The sequence below is a fragment of the Lytechinus pictus genome, chromosome 3 (genome assembly GCF_037042905.1).
Source record: "Lytechinus pictus isolate F3 Inbred chromosome 3, Lp3.0, whole genome shotgun sequence".
NCBI lineage: Eukaryota > Metazoa > Echinodermata > Echinoidea > Temnopleuroida > Toxopneustidae > Lytechinus > Lytechinus pictus.
In genome coordinates, this window is record NC_087247.1 from 40,132,439 (window position 1) to 40,147,370 (window position 14,932).

A 14,932-nucleotide genomic window follows, 5' to 3' on the forward strand; every position below is an offset into this window, starting at 1 on the left:
ACTTGGGTTGACGAAAGGTCTTCTTATCTTACTTATGAAGGAAAATTCAAAGGTAAAAGAGGTTTAAATGAAAAACAAAATAATTCAGGTAAATAAATAAATTTGTAAATGAAATTTGACAGCATAATTCGAAAATTATGGCAAAGATAATGAAAAGATTAAGAGAAAGTATGCTGATTAGCCAAAAGTCTAATCATCAAATTTCTAATTTCTGCCATTTTGGCGCAAGCCTCTTTTTGAACCCCTGACAAAAACATCCCGTGTTCGCTCAAGCATGAACAAAATTTATTTTTTTAAATGGCATTTGAAAGATAAGATCTAAGAGCATCTATTAACATCAAAATATAGATATAATATTTTGAAACAAATTTTTTATAGACTTTTCAAAACTGTCCCGTTTTTTTTGATACGCACTGTATATTATGATGACTTTGAATGTTTGAATCCCGGGTTTGAATGTGGGTGCCTCGTGGTCTATTGGTTCTGACTCTCGCCTTTCAAACAGAGGGTCGTGAGTTCGAATCTTAGCCATTGCCTTCAGCAAGAAATTTATCCACACTGTGCTGCACTCGACCCAGGTGAGGTACTAGTATATGGATACCGGTATATATGGGTACCGGCGAGTAATTCCTCAAAAAGCTGTGCGCACCAGAATCGGTAGACTAGCTTAGCTGAGGTACCGGTAATATGGCGCCTTGAGCACCTAGCAAGGTGGATACGTGCGCTATACAAATCCTATATCATCATTTGTAGATCCCCTCAAACCTCCAATTATAGTATAAGTTCCATATATAGACCACCGAATTCGACAATAATAGGTATTCAAGGTAATGAAAAAGCTGATAAGTTATAGCTAAAGAAGCTTTAGATCTGGATATAACAGAAATACAGATACCTTACACTGATCTAAAATCAAAGGTTAATACTTATATTAGAAATAAATGGCAAACATCATGGGATCTAAATCCTAATAATAAACTCCATCAACACCAACCAAGACTTGAATCACAAAATACTCTTCCATGCAGCTAAACGACGGGAAGACATTGTAAAGGAGTGTAAAGGAGAGTCACACCATTTGCACGTTAAAAAACCTACTCCTCTTTTCGTAAAGAGTAGGGAAGTTATCCTGGGGAAGTAGTTAACGAATTAATTTATTACTGATAATTACTAATTTATAATCCTGTTCCCTTGAAAAGTAGGGTAATTTGTACTGTATTATAGTAACTGTCCGACACTTATATGACACGCATGTGTTGATAGTGTCGTTAATTTTGTATCAATCAATCAATCGACAATAATAGATTATGTTGAGAAACTTGATACATGCCTTGCAAAAGTAATGTCTGAAAACACTAGTTGCGCTATTTTTTGAGATTTTTACTGTAACTTCATGTGTGACAAAAATATGAATGCAGAAAATTATAATTTCTATTTGAGTTATGGTCTGAAGCAATTGGTTTACGTACCTACCCGTGTTACTCAAAATTCGGCTCAATCCCCGGGGCTCAATCATTGACATAGTTTTTGTCACAGCTAGATTTTCTGAGACAGGTGTTTTTAAGAGTATCTATCAGTGACCATTACCTAGTATATAGTTTCAGCATAGCTCTATGGTTTCAGTAAAAAATCAGCCAAGGGCATGAAGGGCAAACATGGCAAAACCGAAAAATTTCGATCATACATTTTTTTGTGTGTGTAATTGTGCCTCTAAAAAGGGGGGGGGGGGGCACGGGCCGGCTTCCCCCCCCCCCCCTCCCACCTGGATCCGCCAGGGACTCTTGCCTCTCATGATCTGGCGACAAAATTCGGACTCACTTAATTGGTCGGAACTCGGAAGCATTGGATTTAAATGTATTTGTGTGCGTACCATGTGCCGTAAGTGACATTCCAGACTCCCGTACTATACTATATTGATCAAGCTCATTCAGCTTCATCTATCTCTGAATGGGGTTCAGTGTAATACTAGTACCGGTACCGTACTACTACTACCGGTATACTACGACCGCATGCATGCGCTCTACGATACGAGATTACGAAATGGTAAACACACCAACACATCAATGACGAATACAAGGATGTGTGAAAACCAAGTTACAAACAGTGTCAGTAGGTGAGTGGAAAAATCGTAATTTTTATCCTTGTGTAAACTGAGGAGAAGGTGGTCAAATATGATGAACAAAACATAGAGTTAGGCCTACTTGAATATCATTTTGAATTTGATAGTGAATTGTAGTTTGTACGACCCGAAAAAAGCGTGGCCTATTATTGTCTGAGACTGAGTGAGAGTAGACAGGCGCCGTTTGTAATTGTATGGCAATCAAACAGTAACACACGTTGGAGCTCACTCATGACAATACTCAATAGGCTACTCATTCTACTTACGACTCTATACTTAACTAGCATGACTAGGCTTAATAGTTACTATTACTAACTACTGTACCGGTATCTAGATCCTATACTAGTAGGGGCTAGCTAGATCTGTAGATCTAGTCATATATTATAGCCTATAGGTCTAACGTTAGATAGGAATAACCGTCGTTTCCGGGGATTTATTTAACAATTTCTGACATTTTAATGATGGTGGTCTTTTCTGCGCAATATAAACCGTAACTCAGTTTGAGTTATTTAAAGATCCAGATCTAACATGAATTTCTACTTGGATTAGACCTAAATATATTTCACAAAATCTTTCAGTTGATAACGACTGTTCCGTATATCATTATGAGTAAGTGTGCCAAATATCTCATAAAAATTTGAAAGAAATATATCATGATTTATGGCAGGTTCCCCCAAGTCTGTGCAGTCCCCCTTGTCTACACACACGCGTATCTGCGCGATTCTAGTAAAAGAAGATATGCGACGACCACAGACTTTACACATGCAATACATAGAAAGATATTCATTAAATTTAAAATTCTGACTTAAAATTCTGACTCAAAATGACAGAAAAATAATGAATTTTGGGCATTTCATGTGACGGCCTAAAAAAGCAGCCTTTTTCATCGAAATTCCAGAATTGCGTGCAAAGTGAATGGGTGCGCAGACATGGGGTACCATTTTTGTGTTCAATCTGGAAATGACTGCCTGATATTTTTTCCAAGAAAATCATGTAATGTATTTCTTTCTAATTTTTAAGAGATTTTTGGTTTACTTACTCATAATAATATAACATTATAAGGAAAATTATCAACTGAAAGAATTTGTGAAATAAAAAGGAAATCATCTTAAATCTTAACTCAAATCGTTAAGTGCGCAGACTTGGGGACCACCATTATAGATCTAGATCTATTTGGAAAAAACCTTGGGCAGTCATTTTCAGATTGAACAAAAAATGGTGCCCCATATATCTGCCCACCCATTCACTTTGCACGCAATTCTGGGACTTTGGTCTGAAAGGCTGCATTTTGAGGCTGTCACATGCCCAAAATTAATTATTTTCCCACCAATATGAGTTAAATTTTTTAATGAATATCTGTCTATGTATTGCATGTGTAAAGATTTGTGTTCGTTGCGTATCTTTTACTAGAATCGAGCAGATACGTGTATGCGCAAACAAGGGGGACTGCGCAGACTTGGGGGAACTCGCCAGTAGAGCCAAAGTAGTTTGGACAGTGGAACAAGTAGACCAAAAAGCTTCAGTCTCTGTTATTTTGGTTTTTCCGCTGAACTACATGTACGTTGGCTCCACGCACCAATACAGATGATAGTACAATGTCAGAAATTGTTAAATAAATCCCCAGAAACTGTCTAACTGGCCAGATACAATAGGAAATATGCTTTTGTAAATTATGTCTGCAACTTAATTCTCTCGCCAGTACAAGGGGTCATGCACACAAGCTTTTCAAGATTAGAGCTAATATAAGAATACACGGAAGAACTTTTTTACATTGAGAATCTGCAACTTTAATATGGAATAGTCTTCCCGAGCTTGTAGAGTCTAAGGATGTATTACAATTTGAAAAGAGGATTGATTTTTGGTGGCGTAATGCAGAATTCAAATTTGATTAGAAGGTTCTTCCCCTGGACCATGCCAATTCTTCAGACGTCACTCAGCCCTGACGTCACTGTTTATCACCAGGAGCTGGACATTGAGGAATGGAAGATCCTGCGTCCAGAATTAAACCTTATGTAACCTTATATATGTGTTATGTACATATTATGTAATGATAATTACTTTTTGCTGCCTGTTATCTGATATTAATATGAGCAGGCATATTGCTATCTTTTAAGGGGGAAAGCAAAAAAATGTTGCAATATCTATTGAAATATCATTTGAAATAACTCTACTGGTCACATGTGGCTGCAAAGTATGAAACAGTTATAACACCACAAATAATATATTCCCTAAAACTAATCTTACTTTCTTCGTAAAGTGGAAGTGTGGAAATGTATAATTCTGATTTAAAAAGTTAAAATCCTTGTAAAAAATTAAGGGTTTTTTACATTTTCATCCAATATATTTTACAACGATTTCATCCATCAAATATGAGGCTATATTTCATCATGTGTTTAATATCCATAATTTGTGACCGTATAAAACTGGTAATATTCCCAATTATCTATTTCCAACACAAATCACTTTTTAGTTTTCCCATGAAACTGGCGGCAGCGCAGGTCGCCACCTGCACCTGTGAATTCTTCTTGAGAAATTTGAAGCTATATGAATTAATTTGCATTCTGTTATGACTCCATCCTTTTAACCTCCATGGTGGCACCATCATGACCATGTAGATAATGAGTTTATGACTTCACATGCTTTTTTTGCCTGGCGTGCATTGTGTTTTATAATTATATTGTCAATATTCCTCTAGGGCTTACATGTACATTTAGGCCTATTTGTATACTGTCAACAAGGCCCATGGTCAACCATCATCGGCATTATATTTATCAAAATTCAAATTTTTGACTAGTCCATGGACTGGTACAATGTAGTTTATATGTTGGCCATTAGGTCTATGTCAGTGGACCTCAGACATTTGGTCAAATGATCACTTTATCTAATCATCAGATTGTCTTTGACCATATCGTCTTATAACCAGCTGGTGTACTACCCATTATCTTTTCATTCATTTTGCCCAATAACACTTGGTCCAATTAGACCAAATGGTATATGGACTAAATGGCTATAAGACCAAGTGGCAATTAGATGAAATGGTGAGTGGACGAAATGGCAATTAGAGAAGACCATGGAGCTACTAACCATGGAACTACTTAGTAGCTCCATGATTAGATCATGTGAATAGTGGATGAATTGATGGTGGACCAAATAATAGTTGACGAGTTGGGAATTGGACGAATTGGCATTGGACCAATTGATTGGAAATAAACCTTCCATATACACCGCACTGGTGTTACTGATAGTACTCATGCCATAATGATAACAATCGGCTGGCACGTTCTAGCTGTGCATAGAAACATGACGACGAAGCAAACCTTGTCTTTTTGGAATCAAAAGTTTGTATTTTACATCTCATATTTTGAGAAACTGCTGTGATGATTATATTTGTAAGAAGTAACTTTTTTCCTCATCAAAAGTGGGATTTAAGCAGTTATCAAAGAGGGTGCAGCAGCTTACTATTTTCCCTAGACTGACACTGTTTCGGAGGAGTTTTTAATATTTTCTGATTTTTTTTGTCCCAAACGAAGTCTCGGCGGAGCATATCCTTGACAGAAATAGACTTATTTATCTGTCTACATTTCCCCAAGGCCAAAACGCTATATAATTAAGCTTCGCGCGAACCACCCTGTAACGAGTCCTGTGGGACACTTCTAGCTGTGTAGGAGGAGAACTAAGAAAAATCTGAAAAAACAACAACTCTGAAACAGTGGAATTTGAATTTTCAGTCTACAAAAGGGGAATCTATCCAAATGTGATGTAGGTCATACATGTAGAGCTAAAGAAAGCTGCATATCTCACTTAGTTGACTCAGTGATCTCTACAAAGCGACTCATCAACAAAGTGCAAGATATACCGATCAATTTTAAGAGAAGGTAACTGGGTTATGGTGTAAGGAAATATGATGACAATAGATTCATCCTAATCCTACTTCAATGCACAACTCAAGCTGAACAACTGAAATCTGCCTGTTTGGAGGAGTTTTTTTTAAGAGAAACTGTGCTGAGATGATTTGATAATTTAGAATATTTAGAATATTAAGAATACACAAATCAAAAACAGGGTTTAGCTGTAGTCTATTCACAAATCATGCACCTGAAACTGCAATGATACGCAAGCCTTACATGCATTTGTCTATGATTCTAGATTTTTTATACTATGACTCATTCATCCACTGTGCACCAGTGAAGCATGACTAGACCCAAGTACTGAAATTTATTACAAAGAATCATTAAAAATATATATTATAACTTGGGGAGTTTAATTCTTATATTTTTTTCTGAAAGTTTTTTTTAACAAAATATGATTCATAAAATGAGATTTCATTTGGGGTCTAAAAAGTTAGAGAGAAAAAAAATGAAATTGAGCACAACGAAAATCGCTGTTCACTGATGTTCTGCATAGTGCATATAGTGTGTAGATGCGAGTGGTAGATCTGAGAAAGAAATCTTTATGTGCCACATTTTCTGAACATGCGAGAAAAAATTTGGTAAAACTGATTTCTTTTCCAAACTACTGTATTTCGACAGGTACATGTATGGTGCTTTAAAATTTAAGGAGTGCAGTAGGTCCAACCATATAAGCAGGCCTATATTTTGACATAACTTTCTTTAAAAAACCTATTTTCATGCAAATTTATTTTTATGCTTCTGCCCACCGTAGGTGGTTGTTAGAGGCATTATGTTTCCACAACCAAGATTGTCTATCCCGTTTTCATTTTCTCAATTTGACAGATAAACTTCAAACTTAGTCCAAAGTAAATTGATGGTTTTGATTTAAAAAAAAAGTTATCTCAACATGGATGATTCCCCCCGAATAAAAAAAATGTTGCTTTGATAGTTGATTGATTAATGTTATTTTTTACTTCTTTTATTTCAGAGAGGACTGTGGCTACGGCTTGGTGTAATTTTGTATTAAAGACTTCATAAAATACTGTGGGCTCTAAGCGTGAAATGTTAATCAGAGATGAATGAAAATTACGAAATGTGGCTTTCACATCCAGCGTCACTGGACAAGTATCGTTATCGAGGTCGTTGAACCTCAAGATAACCAGCTAAGAATCATACCATGTTGCCAGTCGGTCTCCAAGATTCTGAACGGGAGCAGGCTATCGTTCATTCCACAAATCAACTTAATATATCATTGACTTCCGGTAGTGTAGGTGGCCTAAGTGGTGTTAGCAATGTTGGTGTTCGAGGAACCCTCCAACGAAATCCTCAGCTGACTGCTGAAGAACGTCAACTCAGGAGTAGATATCGGAAGAGGCGTAACCGTATAGGACTCCTACTTATCTTTGCCACATTACTTCTATTTGCTGGACTTGTCATTTGTGTGAACACAAAGGAGTACATCGCCGGAGCAACGATCAGTGTAATTGGAGTTCTTCTTGGAAGTTCTTCCATGGTACTTTGTCTTCTTACAACAGACTCTTGCGGGAGAGTGGGTGGTCTTCATGGGATCAGGGAACGAGTATCGAGTTACTCGCGATCAAGCCGACGTCGGAATTCAACCAGAGATCGTGCCAATATCCAGGGGTTGCAACCTCATGATGGGGATGGTGCAACAGCATCCATTGCAAACTCTTCCATCAATATTCATGAAACATTAATGTTACATTCACTTTCACCATCGTGTAGCTTGTCAGGAGATTTCTTAAGTCACCTTCCACCGCCATTGTACGAGACCGCAGAGATTTTACGACGGGAGGACATTGGGGCTGATCACATGTTAGGAGATGTACAAGGTGCTGCCGGTGGCTCTGCCAGTTTTCAGTATGTTCAATCTTCATTTAATAATATCATGTAGGCCTTTTGCTTGAAAACAAAAATCTTATGTGTACATGTAGGAGCTATATTTCTTTAATATTTATTATTACTTATGCAAATGTAAATTATTTAACAAAACAAAGCAAAGACTAAATGGCACCTTCTTTCTCCGTGCCATCAAAATCTGCGCACTTCCTGCCCGGTTGGCTCCCACTTTGGGGCATTAGGCAGTATACCCAAAGATGAAGAATTAATTTTTGTTGATGATTAAACAGTAGATTTAGAGCACTTTGTCAGGGTAACCAAGCTTCTATATCCAAAAAAAGAAGAGAGCTCAACATTTCCATGACCAAGCTGCGATATCTTTATCAAATATTTGTTTGTTATCCTGTTTTTTTTGGACAGGTACTATAAAGTGAGCCAGACGGACATCCACGACAACCCATTAGCATCGTCATCATCAACCAACCTTGCCTCATCATCGACTGCCCCCGTCTCAAGCCACATGTGCGAGGAATGCGTCCAACGTCAGCAGCAACACCTTGATGACAGTGGGGGTGCTCAAAGCCACCCTATACCACCTGAAGAACAAATATTACTAGCGCCAGCTATAGTTGTTGAATTACCAACGTATGATGAGGCAATTGCTGAAGATAGGTAGCAGGCAAAGTGTGTTTGGCATTGCTTGTCAGCAGCTGTAATGAACTATTTCATGATGAAATTTCATGCTAAAGAAACTGAAACTTTAATGAAAATTATAACTGACATGTCAGAAGAATGAAAGTTATAATCCATCAATGTATTTATACTTCTCACCATACAATTTAGACCATTACTTCAAGATTGTTAATAACTGTTGTTTATTTATTTCTACCAAACAACTGATATGAGTGAAAATAGCATGTACTCCATTCCAAGGGCTAAAAATTGGCTTCCATCATTGAGTCTTTTCTGAACATGATTTTTTTGGAAAAAAATTGTCTTATTTGCATGGTCAAATTTTAATGATTATATTCTCTTTGTATGCTTATACTACAGCTAGAGCCCCTTTTTCAAATATGACCCTAATAAATAAGTATGCAACTTACGTGTAAGTGATAAAATTCATAACGATACAACATTGGTATTCTCATAATGTGATCATAACATAGGATGGGGAAAACCTGTTTATTTCTTAAATATACTTCAAATCGTAACTGTTCTTCTACACTCATACTCATCTATCCAAGACAATTCTATATCGTTTAATAAATACCCCAGGTAAAGGGAAAGACCACCCCTGATACCAAAAGTAGATTGAGTAAAAAGAGAAAAACCAAACAAGCATAACGATGATAATTTTAAATCAACCTTTTTGTTGGGATGGACTTGTCCTCTTGTATGTCGCATTGGAAGATACGCATGGCTATCTTATGTGATAATTGGTTAGATACGAGTAATAATGTTTTTTTTAAACACATCTATATACAGTATGATATATATGTTACTCTGTTATGATTTTTTAATGTCATCTTCCTTTTTTTAGATTTATTATTTCCGCTTGTAGTACTAAGATGTCTTTTTTTCTACCTTGATGCTGCTGAATTGATGCTTGAGGCTGTTCTATGTTTCAATTTCATATTGTGTCTTTATAAGTATTTCAAAGGAAAATTATCCCAGAGCAATCTGAAGAGAAGTTGAAAATCAAGGATGTGTCTACATGTCTAAATGATTGAGGAAAAGGGAACAAGTTATTTGAAGTCCTAACTTATGAATATCTGCAATTCTGAAAATACCTTTTTTTTTAAATTAAGAGATTTAATAAAACACATATTTATTATATATGTACAGTACATGAATATTATCTCTGATAACTTATGCAATTGCAAATATTTATTTTAACCATGTCCAATTAATGTATGTTTGGACAATGTGATGTTCTGCTAGTGTGATTAGCAGATATTCAGAACTCCTATTAGAAATTTGAATTCATTCTCCATGAAATTTTGAGGGCAATGAAAGATAATTGAATTTCTCTACTTGAAAGTTCAGATCTAAGAAGAAAAAAAAAACATTTAAAGAATGCAGGTGAAAATACAGTACCAACATACGATCCTATCCTAACAGGGGATAATTATTCTGATTTCAGATATGTATTAGTTTAGCCATTTTTGTTTTACTATCATAAATATTTCGTTATTTTGTACATGGTGTTTTAATTCTTTGCACGCTGAATTAATTTTTGGGGGATAATAATGACAATTGTTTTCATGTTATTTTCTTTAATTCAAGATATCCATATTGCACCAATTATACTTATGTAAATGTTATCCAAGAACTACTGCCTTTTATTAGCCTATCTAATTTGTTAGGGAAGAAAACTAATTATTACAATTGTTGAATTTAATTGTACGAATGTGCAAGATTGCCACATCAGCGCGTAAAGTGTAAAAAAAAAGCTGTTTCAATTTCTGCATGAAGTTGAAATTAGGTGAAATTTGATAAGCAAAAAGAAAAAAAGTTTCACTACAGATGAAGTTATTTTGGGTCCCAAGAAATTTGACCAGCAAAAAACAAAACAAGGGGGGGTCATTAAAAAATGTTAGCCCTTTGGGTTATGTTCATGCACTTTGACACACCTACCAGAATTCCAGGGGGTATTGCCTTTGGAAAATAATGCACGCAGCACCCCCCCTGGAAAATCTTGGGGGTACCACCCCCACTTCCCACGGCCATGGTGAGATCCAATCTGGGTTAACTAACATCTAAATACTAAGTTTATTATTTGTTGAAATCAGGGTGCATTTGATGAAGAGTTACCAAAATAATGGTGATTTTCACCTCATAACTACCATGGTAACAGTACTTGGCAACCAATCAAGGTTTCCATGGCAATTGCCATAATGTTAAAGTTACTGTAATTGTAGGTTTTTATGAAATGGACCTCTCAAACAGGTGATGTTATAGTCACATTTACCCTGCGGTGCCCTCATGGCGAGTCGAAAATATCTGTGTTATTTATCTACATGTAGCTAGTGCAAAAATGTTAGAACGGGCCGTACGGCCACTGCGTGGGAAATGTGATTGCCCCATAAGAAGATATTCATTTACACAAAGTGAAAGCATGAGCAATATGGGATATCTCTTATAGGAGAAGGACAGTTACTAATCGTGTGTAACATAATTTAAAAACATGTAGAAGTGTCTCTTGAAACAGTCCCCTGGGATATTATTTCAAATTTATATGTCATTTGCAGGAAGACAGGGTAAGAAAGAGAGGTGGAGGGGACAGAAAGTGAGACTGGAAGGTGAATTTCAATTCTTTTTATATTTACATGTATGCTCTTTAAAGGATTCGTCATAATAACCAATTTGTTGGTGAATATTGGTTATTTTGACCAATTGTTTATTAATGTGTCGGGCGTCGTGGTCTAGTGGTTACGACAATCGTCTTTCAATCAGAGGGACGTGGGTTCGAATCCCAGCCATGGCATGTTTTCCTAATTCAGCAAGAAATTTACCCACATTGTGCTGCACTCGACCCAGGTGAGGTGAATACTGTAGGTACCCGGTAGGATTTATTCCTTGAATGCTTTAGCGCCTATACGGTGGCTCAGCTGCAGCCGGGGCAATAACATGATACCAAGTATCAAGTGCAGTCGAGTATATGTAATTGTAGTAGCTGTGCTATACAAATGGAACATTTATGTTTTTTCCTTGCCCAGCTTTAGTAATTGGAGCGATAGAGATAAGATGTTTTGTGTAACCTGTATTATAATTATCGATGTGTTTATTTTACACAGAATTTGCAAAGTTTTCTTGCAAACAAATCAAATAATGATTTTTAACAATTTCATATCTTGATAGAACACTACTAATACTTTTTATTTGTTTAATGTAATAAACAATTTTTTTCTATCAAAATGTTTCTGAATAATGGTACATTAATGAAAATGTATCTCTTTGGTAATTAAGTACTAATTTTTAGGTCAAAATGATATGTCTATACAATCCCGCAGCTTTCATGGCATTGTCAGCATTTTCACTTCAAAGAATTGCTAATGTGAAACCGTTGAACGGTGAGTCTCTATTCTTTTTTTTGTTAATGTGTATCAATTCAAATATAATGTCTGCTGCATAATGTGAACCTTAACACTGTTTCATTCTTTCCATTGATGTAGATGTACATGTATACTGTAGATAGGAATCTTTAAGAGCATATTTTTGTGCAATTTTGTAACATAGAGATGCATTAAAAATAAATAAAAAGTCAGTAAAATGTAATGTTATAATCGTTTAAGATATACAGTGCATGGATCAACCTTTGTATCATTAATTTTTGGTAGGGGGGGGGGGGTGAAAATGTTTATATGAGGAAGAAGGAGGTGTAGGGGAGATATATTGCTTTCTGAGTGAGAAAGTATGCAAGAAGTAGAAATCGGGGTATATAAGGAAATGTCGAACAGTAGACCAAGAGCAAAGAATTTGACAAAAAAATATTGATGATATTTTGGAATTTGATATATCATTAAAGGGCAAGTCCACCCCGCAAAACGTAGATTTGACTGATAAGAAAGGAATCAACCTAGCATAGCGCTAAAAATTTCATCAAAATCGGATGCAAAATTAAAAAGTTATGACCTTTTGAAATTTTCCCTTAATTTCGTATAATTATAGTTAAATGCACATCCAGGTTGGTATGCAAATGAGGGAACTGGTGACATCACAAAATCACTCTTTTATTTTATTATAGGAAATCTGATGAAATATATTAAGTTTTTCCTCATAAAATTGTTTGCATATTGTATTGTGCTGATATCTGTTTTGTTAAAAATTGCGAAACTTTGTAACTTTCTAATTTTACATCTGATTTTTATGGAATCTTCAGTATTATGCTTGTTTGAGTTTTCTCTTTTTATTCAAATCCACTTTTTGGGAGGATGGATTTGCCCTTTAATTTAGATTTTTGAAGAAAAAAAAATTCCTTAGATTTACAGATCAATAAGGAACGAGAGTTTGTTTTAATAAATGCTTCTACCACTGAACTGTTAGATTGGGTTGGTAGAGAGATGGGTAATAAGATATATATATATAGAGAGAGAGAGAGGGGGGGGGGGGGAGGCCTATAGTTCCGCTTTATGAATTCAAACGCTACAAAGAATCATGCCCTTTAAAAAAAAATCTCGCAATTCGTGATCGCATTTTTGTTTAGTGGTAGACTTACACTTATCTTCTTGAATTCAGTGTTCCTTTTTCAGGTTAGAATATCATCAATATTTAGCTAGCTTGCTAGAATTAAATATATAAGCGCTTCCTTTTGTATGATTAAGAAATTTCAGATAAATGGTGCAAAACGAAACGGGAGGTGGATACGCAGCAATATAGAATAAAGTTTAAGTTTCGTCGTAAAATCTTTTTCATTTAGCATGGGAATGTCTCCCCTTTGAGCAGATACTTTGCAAAAAATTGCTTGCTGAAAAGTGGAAGAAATAGCATTGGGGACTTGGAGAGTGACAATAGTGTTTACCCGCTCCGAACAGAAGAGCCGAAATTTTGTGTCAAATGAATGTGATTAAACAAAAATATATTTTTTCATATTCGTGTATACTCTATGATATTTGGCAAGAATATACGAGTCCTATGACCGGTGAGGAGAAAACGTGTGGGAAACAAAAGGGAAAGGCATTTTAGATATTTTCCCGCACGGAGCGTGGAAGCAAAATTTTGTATGAGAGTTTAGGTTTTTATTCTTTTGACAAAAAAAAGAAAAACAAAGCTATGCCCTTTTTTTCTTTTTCTCCCTTTGCAGTCCCCTTTCTTTTTTCTTTTTCTTTTGGGGCGTCGGGGGGGGGGGGTGGGCGAACGCCGGCCCCACCGTCCCCCCCCCCCCTGGCTACGCGCCTGTCGAGTAAGTCTAAAAGCTATCCTGTAAAATCTCTTCACTTTATGAAATCATTGCAATTCAAGCCTTATTTCAAACAAACAGAACTCTGTTATTTCTTGACCGTTTTCTGTAATTCAGGTATCATTTTGTCATAGTTTGACCGAGTAACAGTCATCATATCAACCACTACCGCTACAGTGCATGGGGGATTATCTTCTTCTCTTTCCCTTTTGATGGTACAAGGGGAAAGAATTTAAAGAAATAACATTATGGAAATTATGCATAAATATTTAGAGGTAGAGGGGGGGGGGGCTACGTATTTAATATTGCACGCAGTACTAGTCGCACCTTTGGAAATTCCTGAGTGAAAAGGGATCCATCGATTTTTAACAGGTTGTGAAGATTCGGTGGCGAGGGTTGGAGGTCGTCTTTTTTCTGTTTTCAGGTAGTTCAATACCCATGAAATTCCGAAACATGCATTTTTTAACAGGGTTGGTTGTACATTTCATGTTAATATTTTATTTTATTCGATTACTTTAAGGGAGAAAATCTCGTTTTTAGGCCATAATTTTTATTCAAAACGTTCTTTTTATGGGAATATCTGGATAAAAATAGACCCATGAAATACCGTAGCATACCCGGCTTACCAAGAATATCCCTATTTATGAATGGTATGGCCCTACTCAATACACATTCCTTCATTCCTGGCATATTTTCTATCAACTTGTTTGATCCCCGTTGCGAACTGGCGATTGTTTGTCGCTGCCAAAAATTACAAGCCCATTGTGTAAAGTGAGTTTGGAAAGATCATTCACTGAAACAACTTCTTAACTGAGCAAAGACGTTCTATAAGATTATTGTCCAGTATTTCTTTTAAGTCAGTGTAGCATCATATAGTTGTTCTTCATATTCTGCCTTTGTTTACTTCTCAGGCAAGCAGACAGCAGTCTACATTTTCTGTCCGTGTTTAATACGTGCTGCGAGAGCAAATTCTCAATCATGGAGACACCACTTGATGTTCTCTCCCGAGCGGCTACACTGGTTGAAACAGATCCTAAAGAAGGTGAGTTTCATCATTTATCTTTACTCTCTCAGATCAGAACAATATCCCTATCGAAATATTACTACGCCTCTACGGCATACAGACCGTGACACGTAGAGACGTTGTATTATACTACCACTGCA

General features: G+C 36.2%; 1 protein-coding gene across 1 annotated transcript; it reads left to right on the forward strand.

Moving 5' to 3' along the window:
• Positions 1-1,757: 1,757 nt before the first annotated feature.
• LOC129257256 (uncharacterized) lies at positions 1,758-12,147 on the forward strand. Its single transcript, XM_054895538.2, has 3 exons — positions 1,758-2,113; positions 6,998-7,890; positions 8,290-12,147. Exons 2-3 carry the CDS (start codon positions 7,187-7,189, stop codon positions 8,543-8,545), a joined length of 960 nt encoding a protein of 319 aa, XP_054751513.2. The 5' UTR covers positions 1,758-2,113; positions 6,998-7,186; the 3' UTR covers positions 8,546-12,147.
• The last annotated feature ends 2,785 nt before the right edge of the window (positions 12,148-14,932 follow it).

Bases quoted from the DNA above. Each gene is read 5' to 3' on its own strand.
- LOC129257256 (XM_054895538.2), top strand. From the start codon at position 7,187: ATGTTGCCAGTCGGTCTCCAAGATTCTGAACGGGAGCAGGCTATCGTT. The intron at 7,891-8,289 runs GTATGTTCAATC...TTTTTTGGACAG, and splicing joins GGTGGCTCTGCCAGTTTTCA to GTACTATAAAGTGAGCCAGA.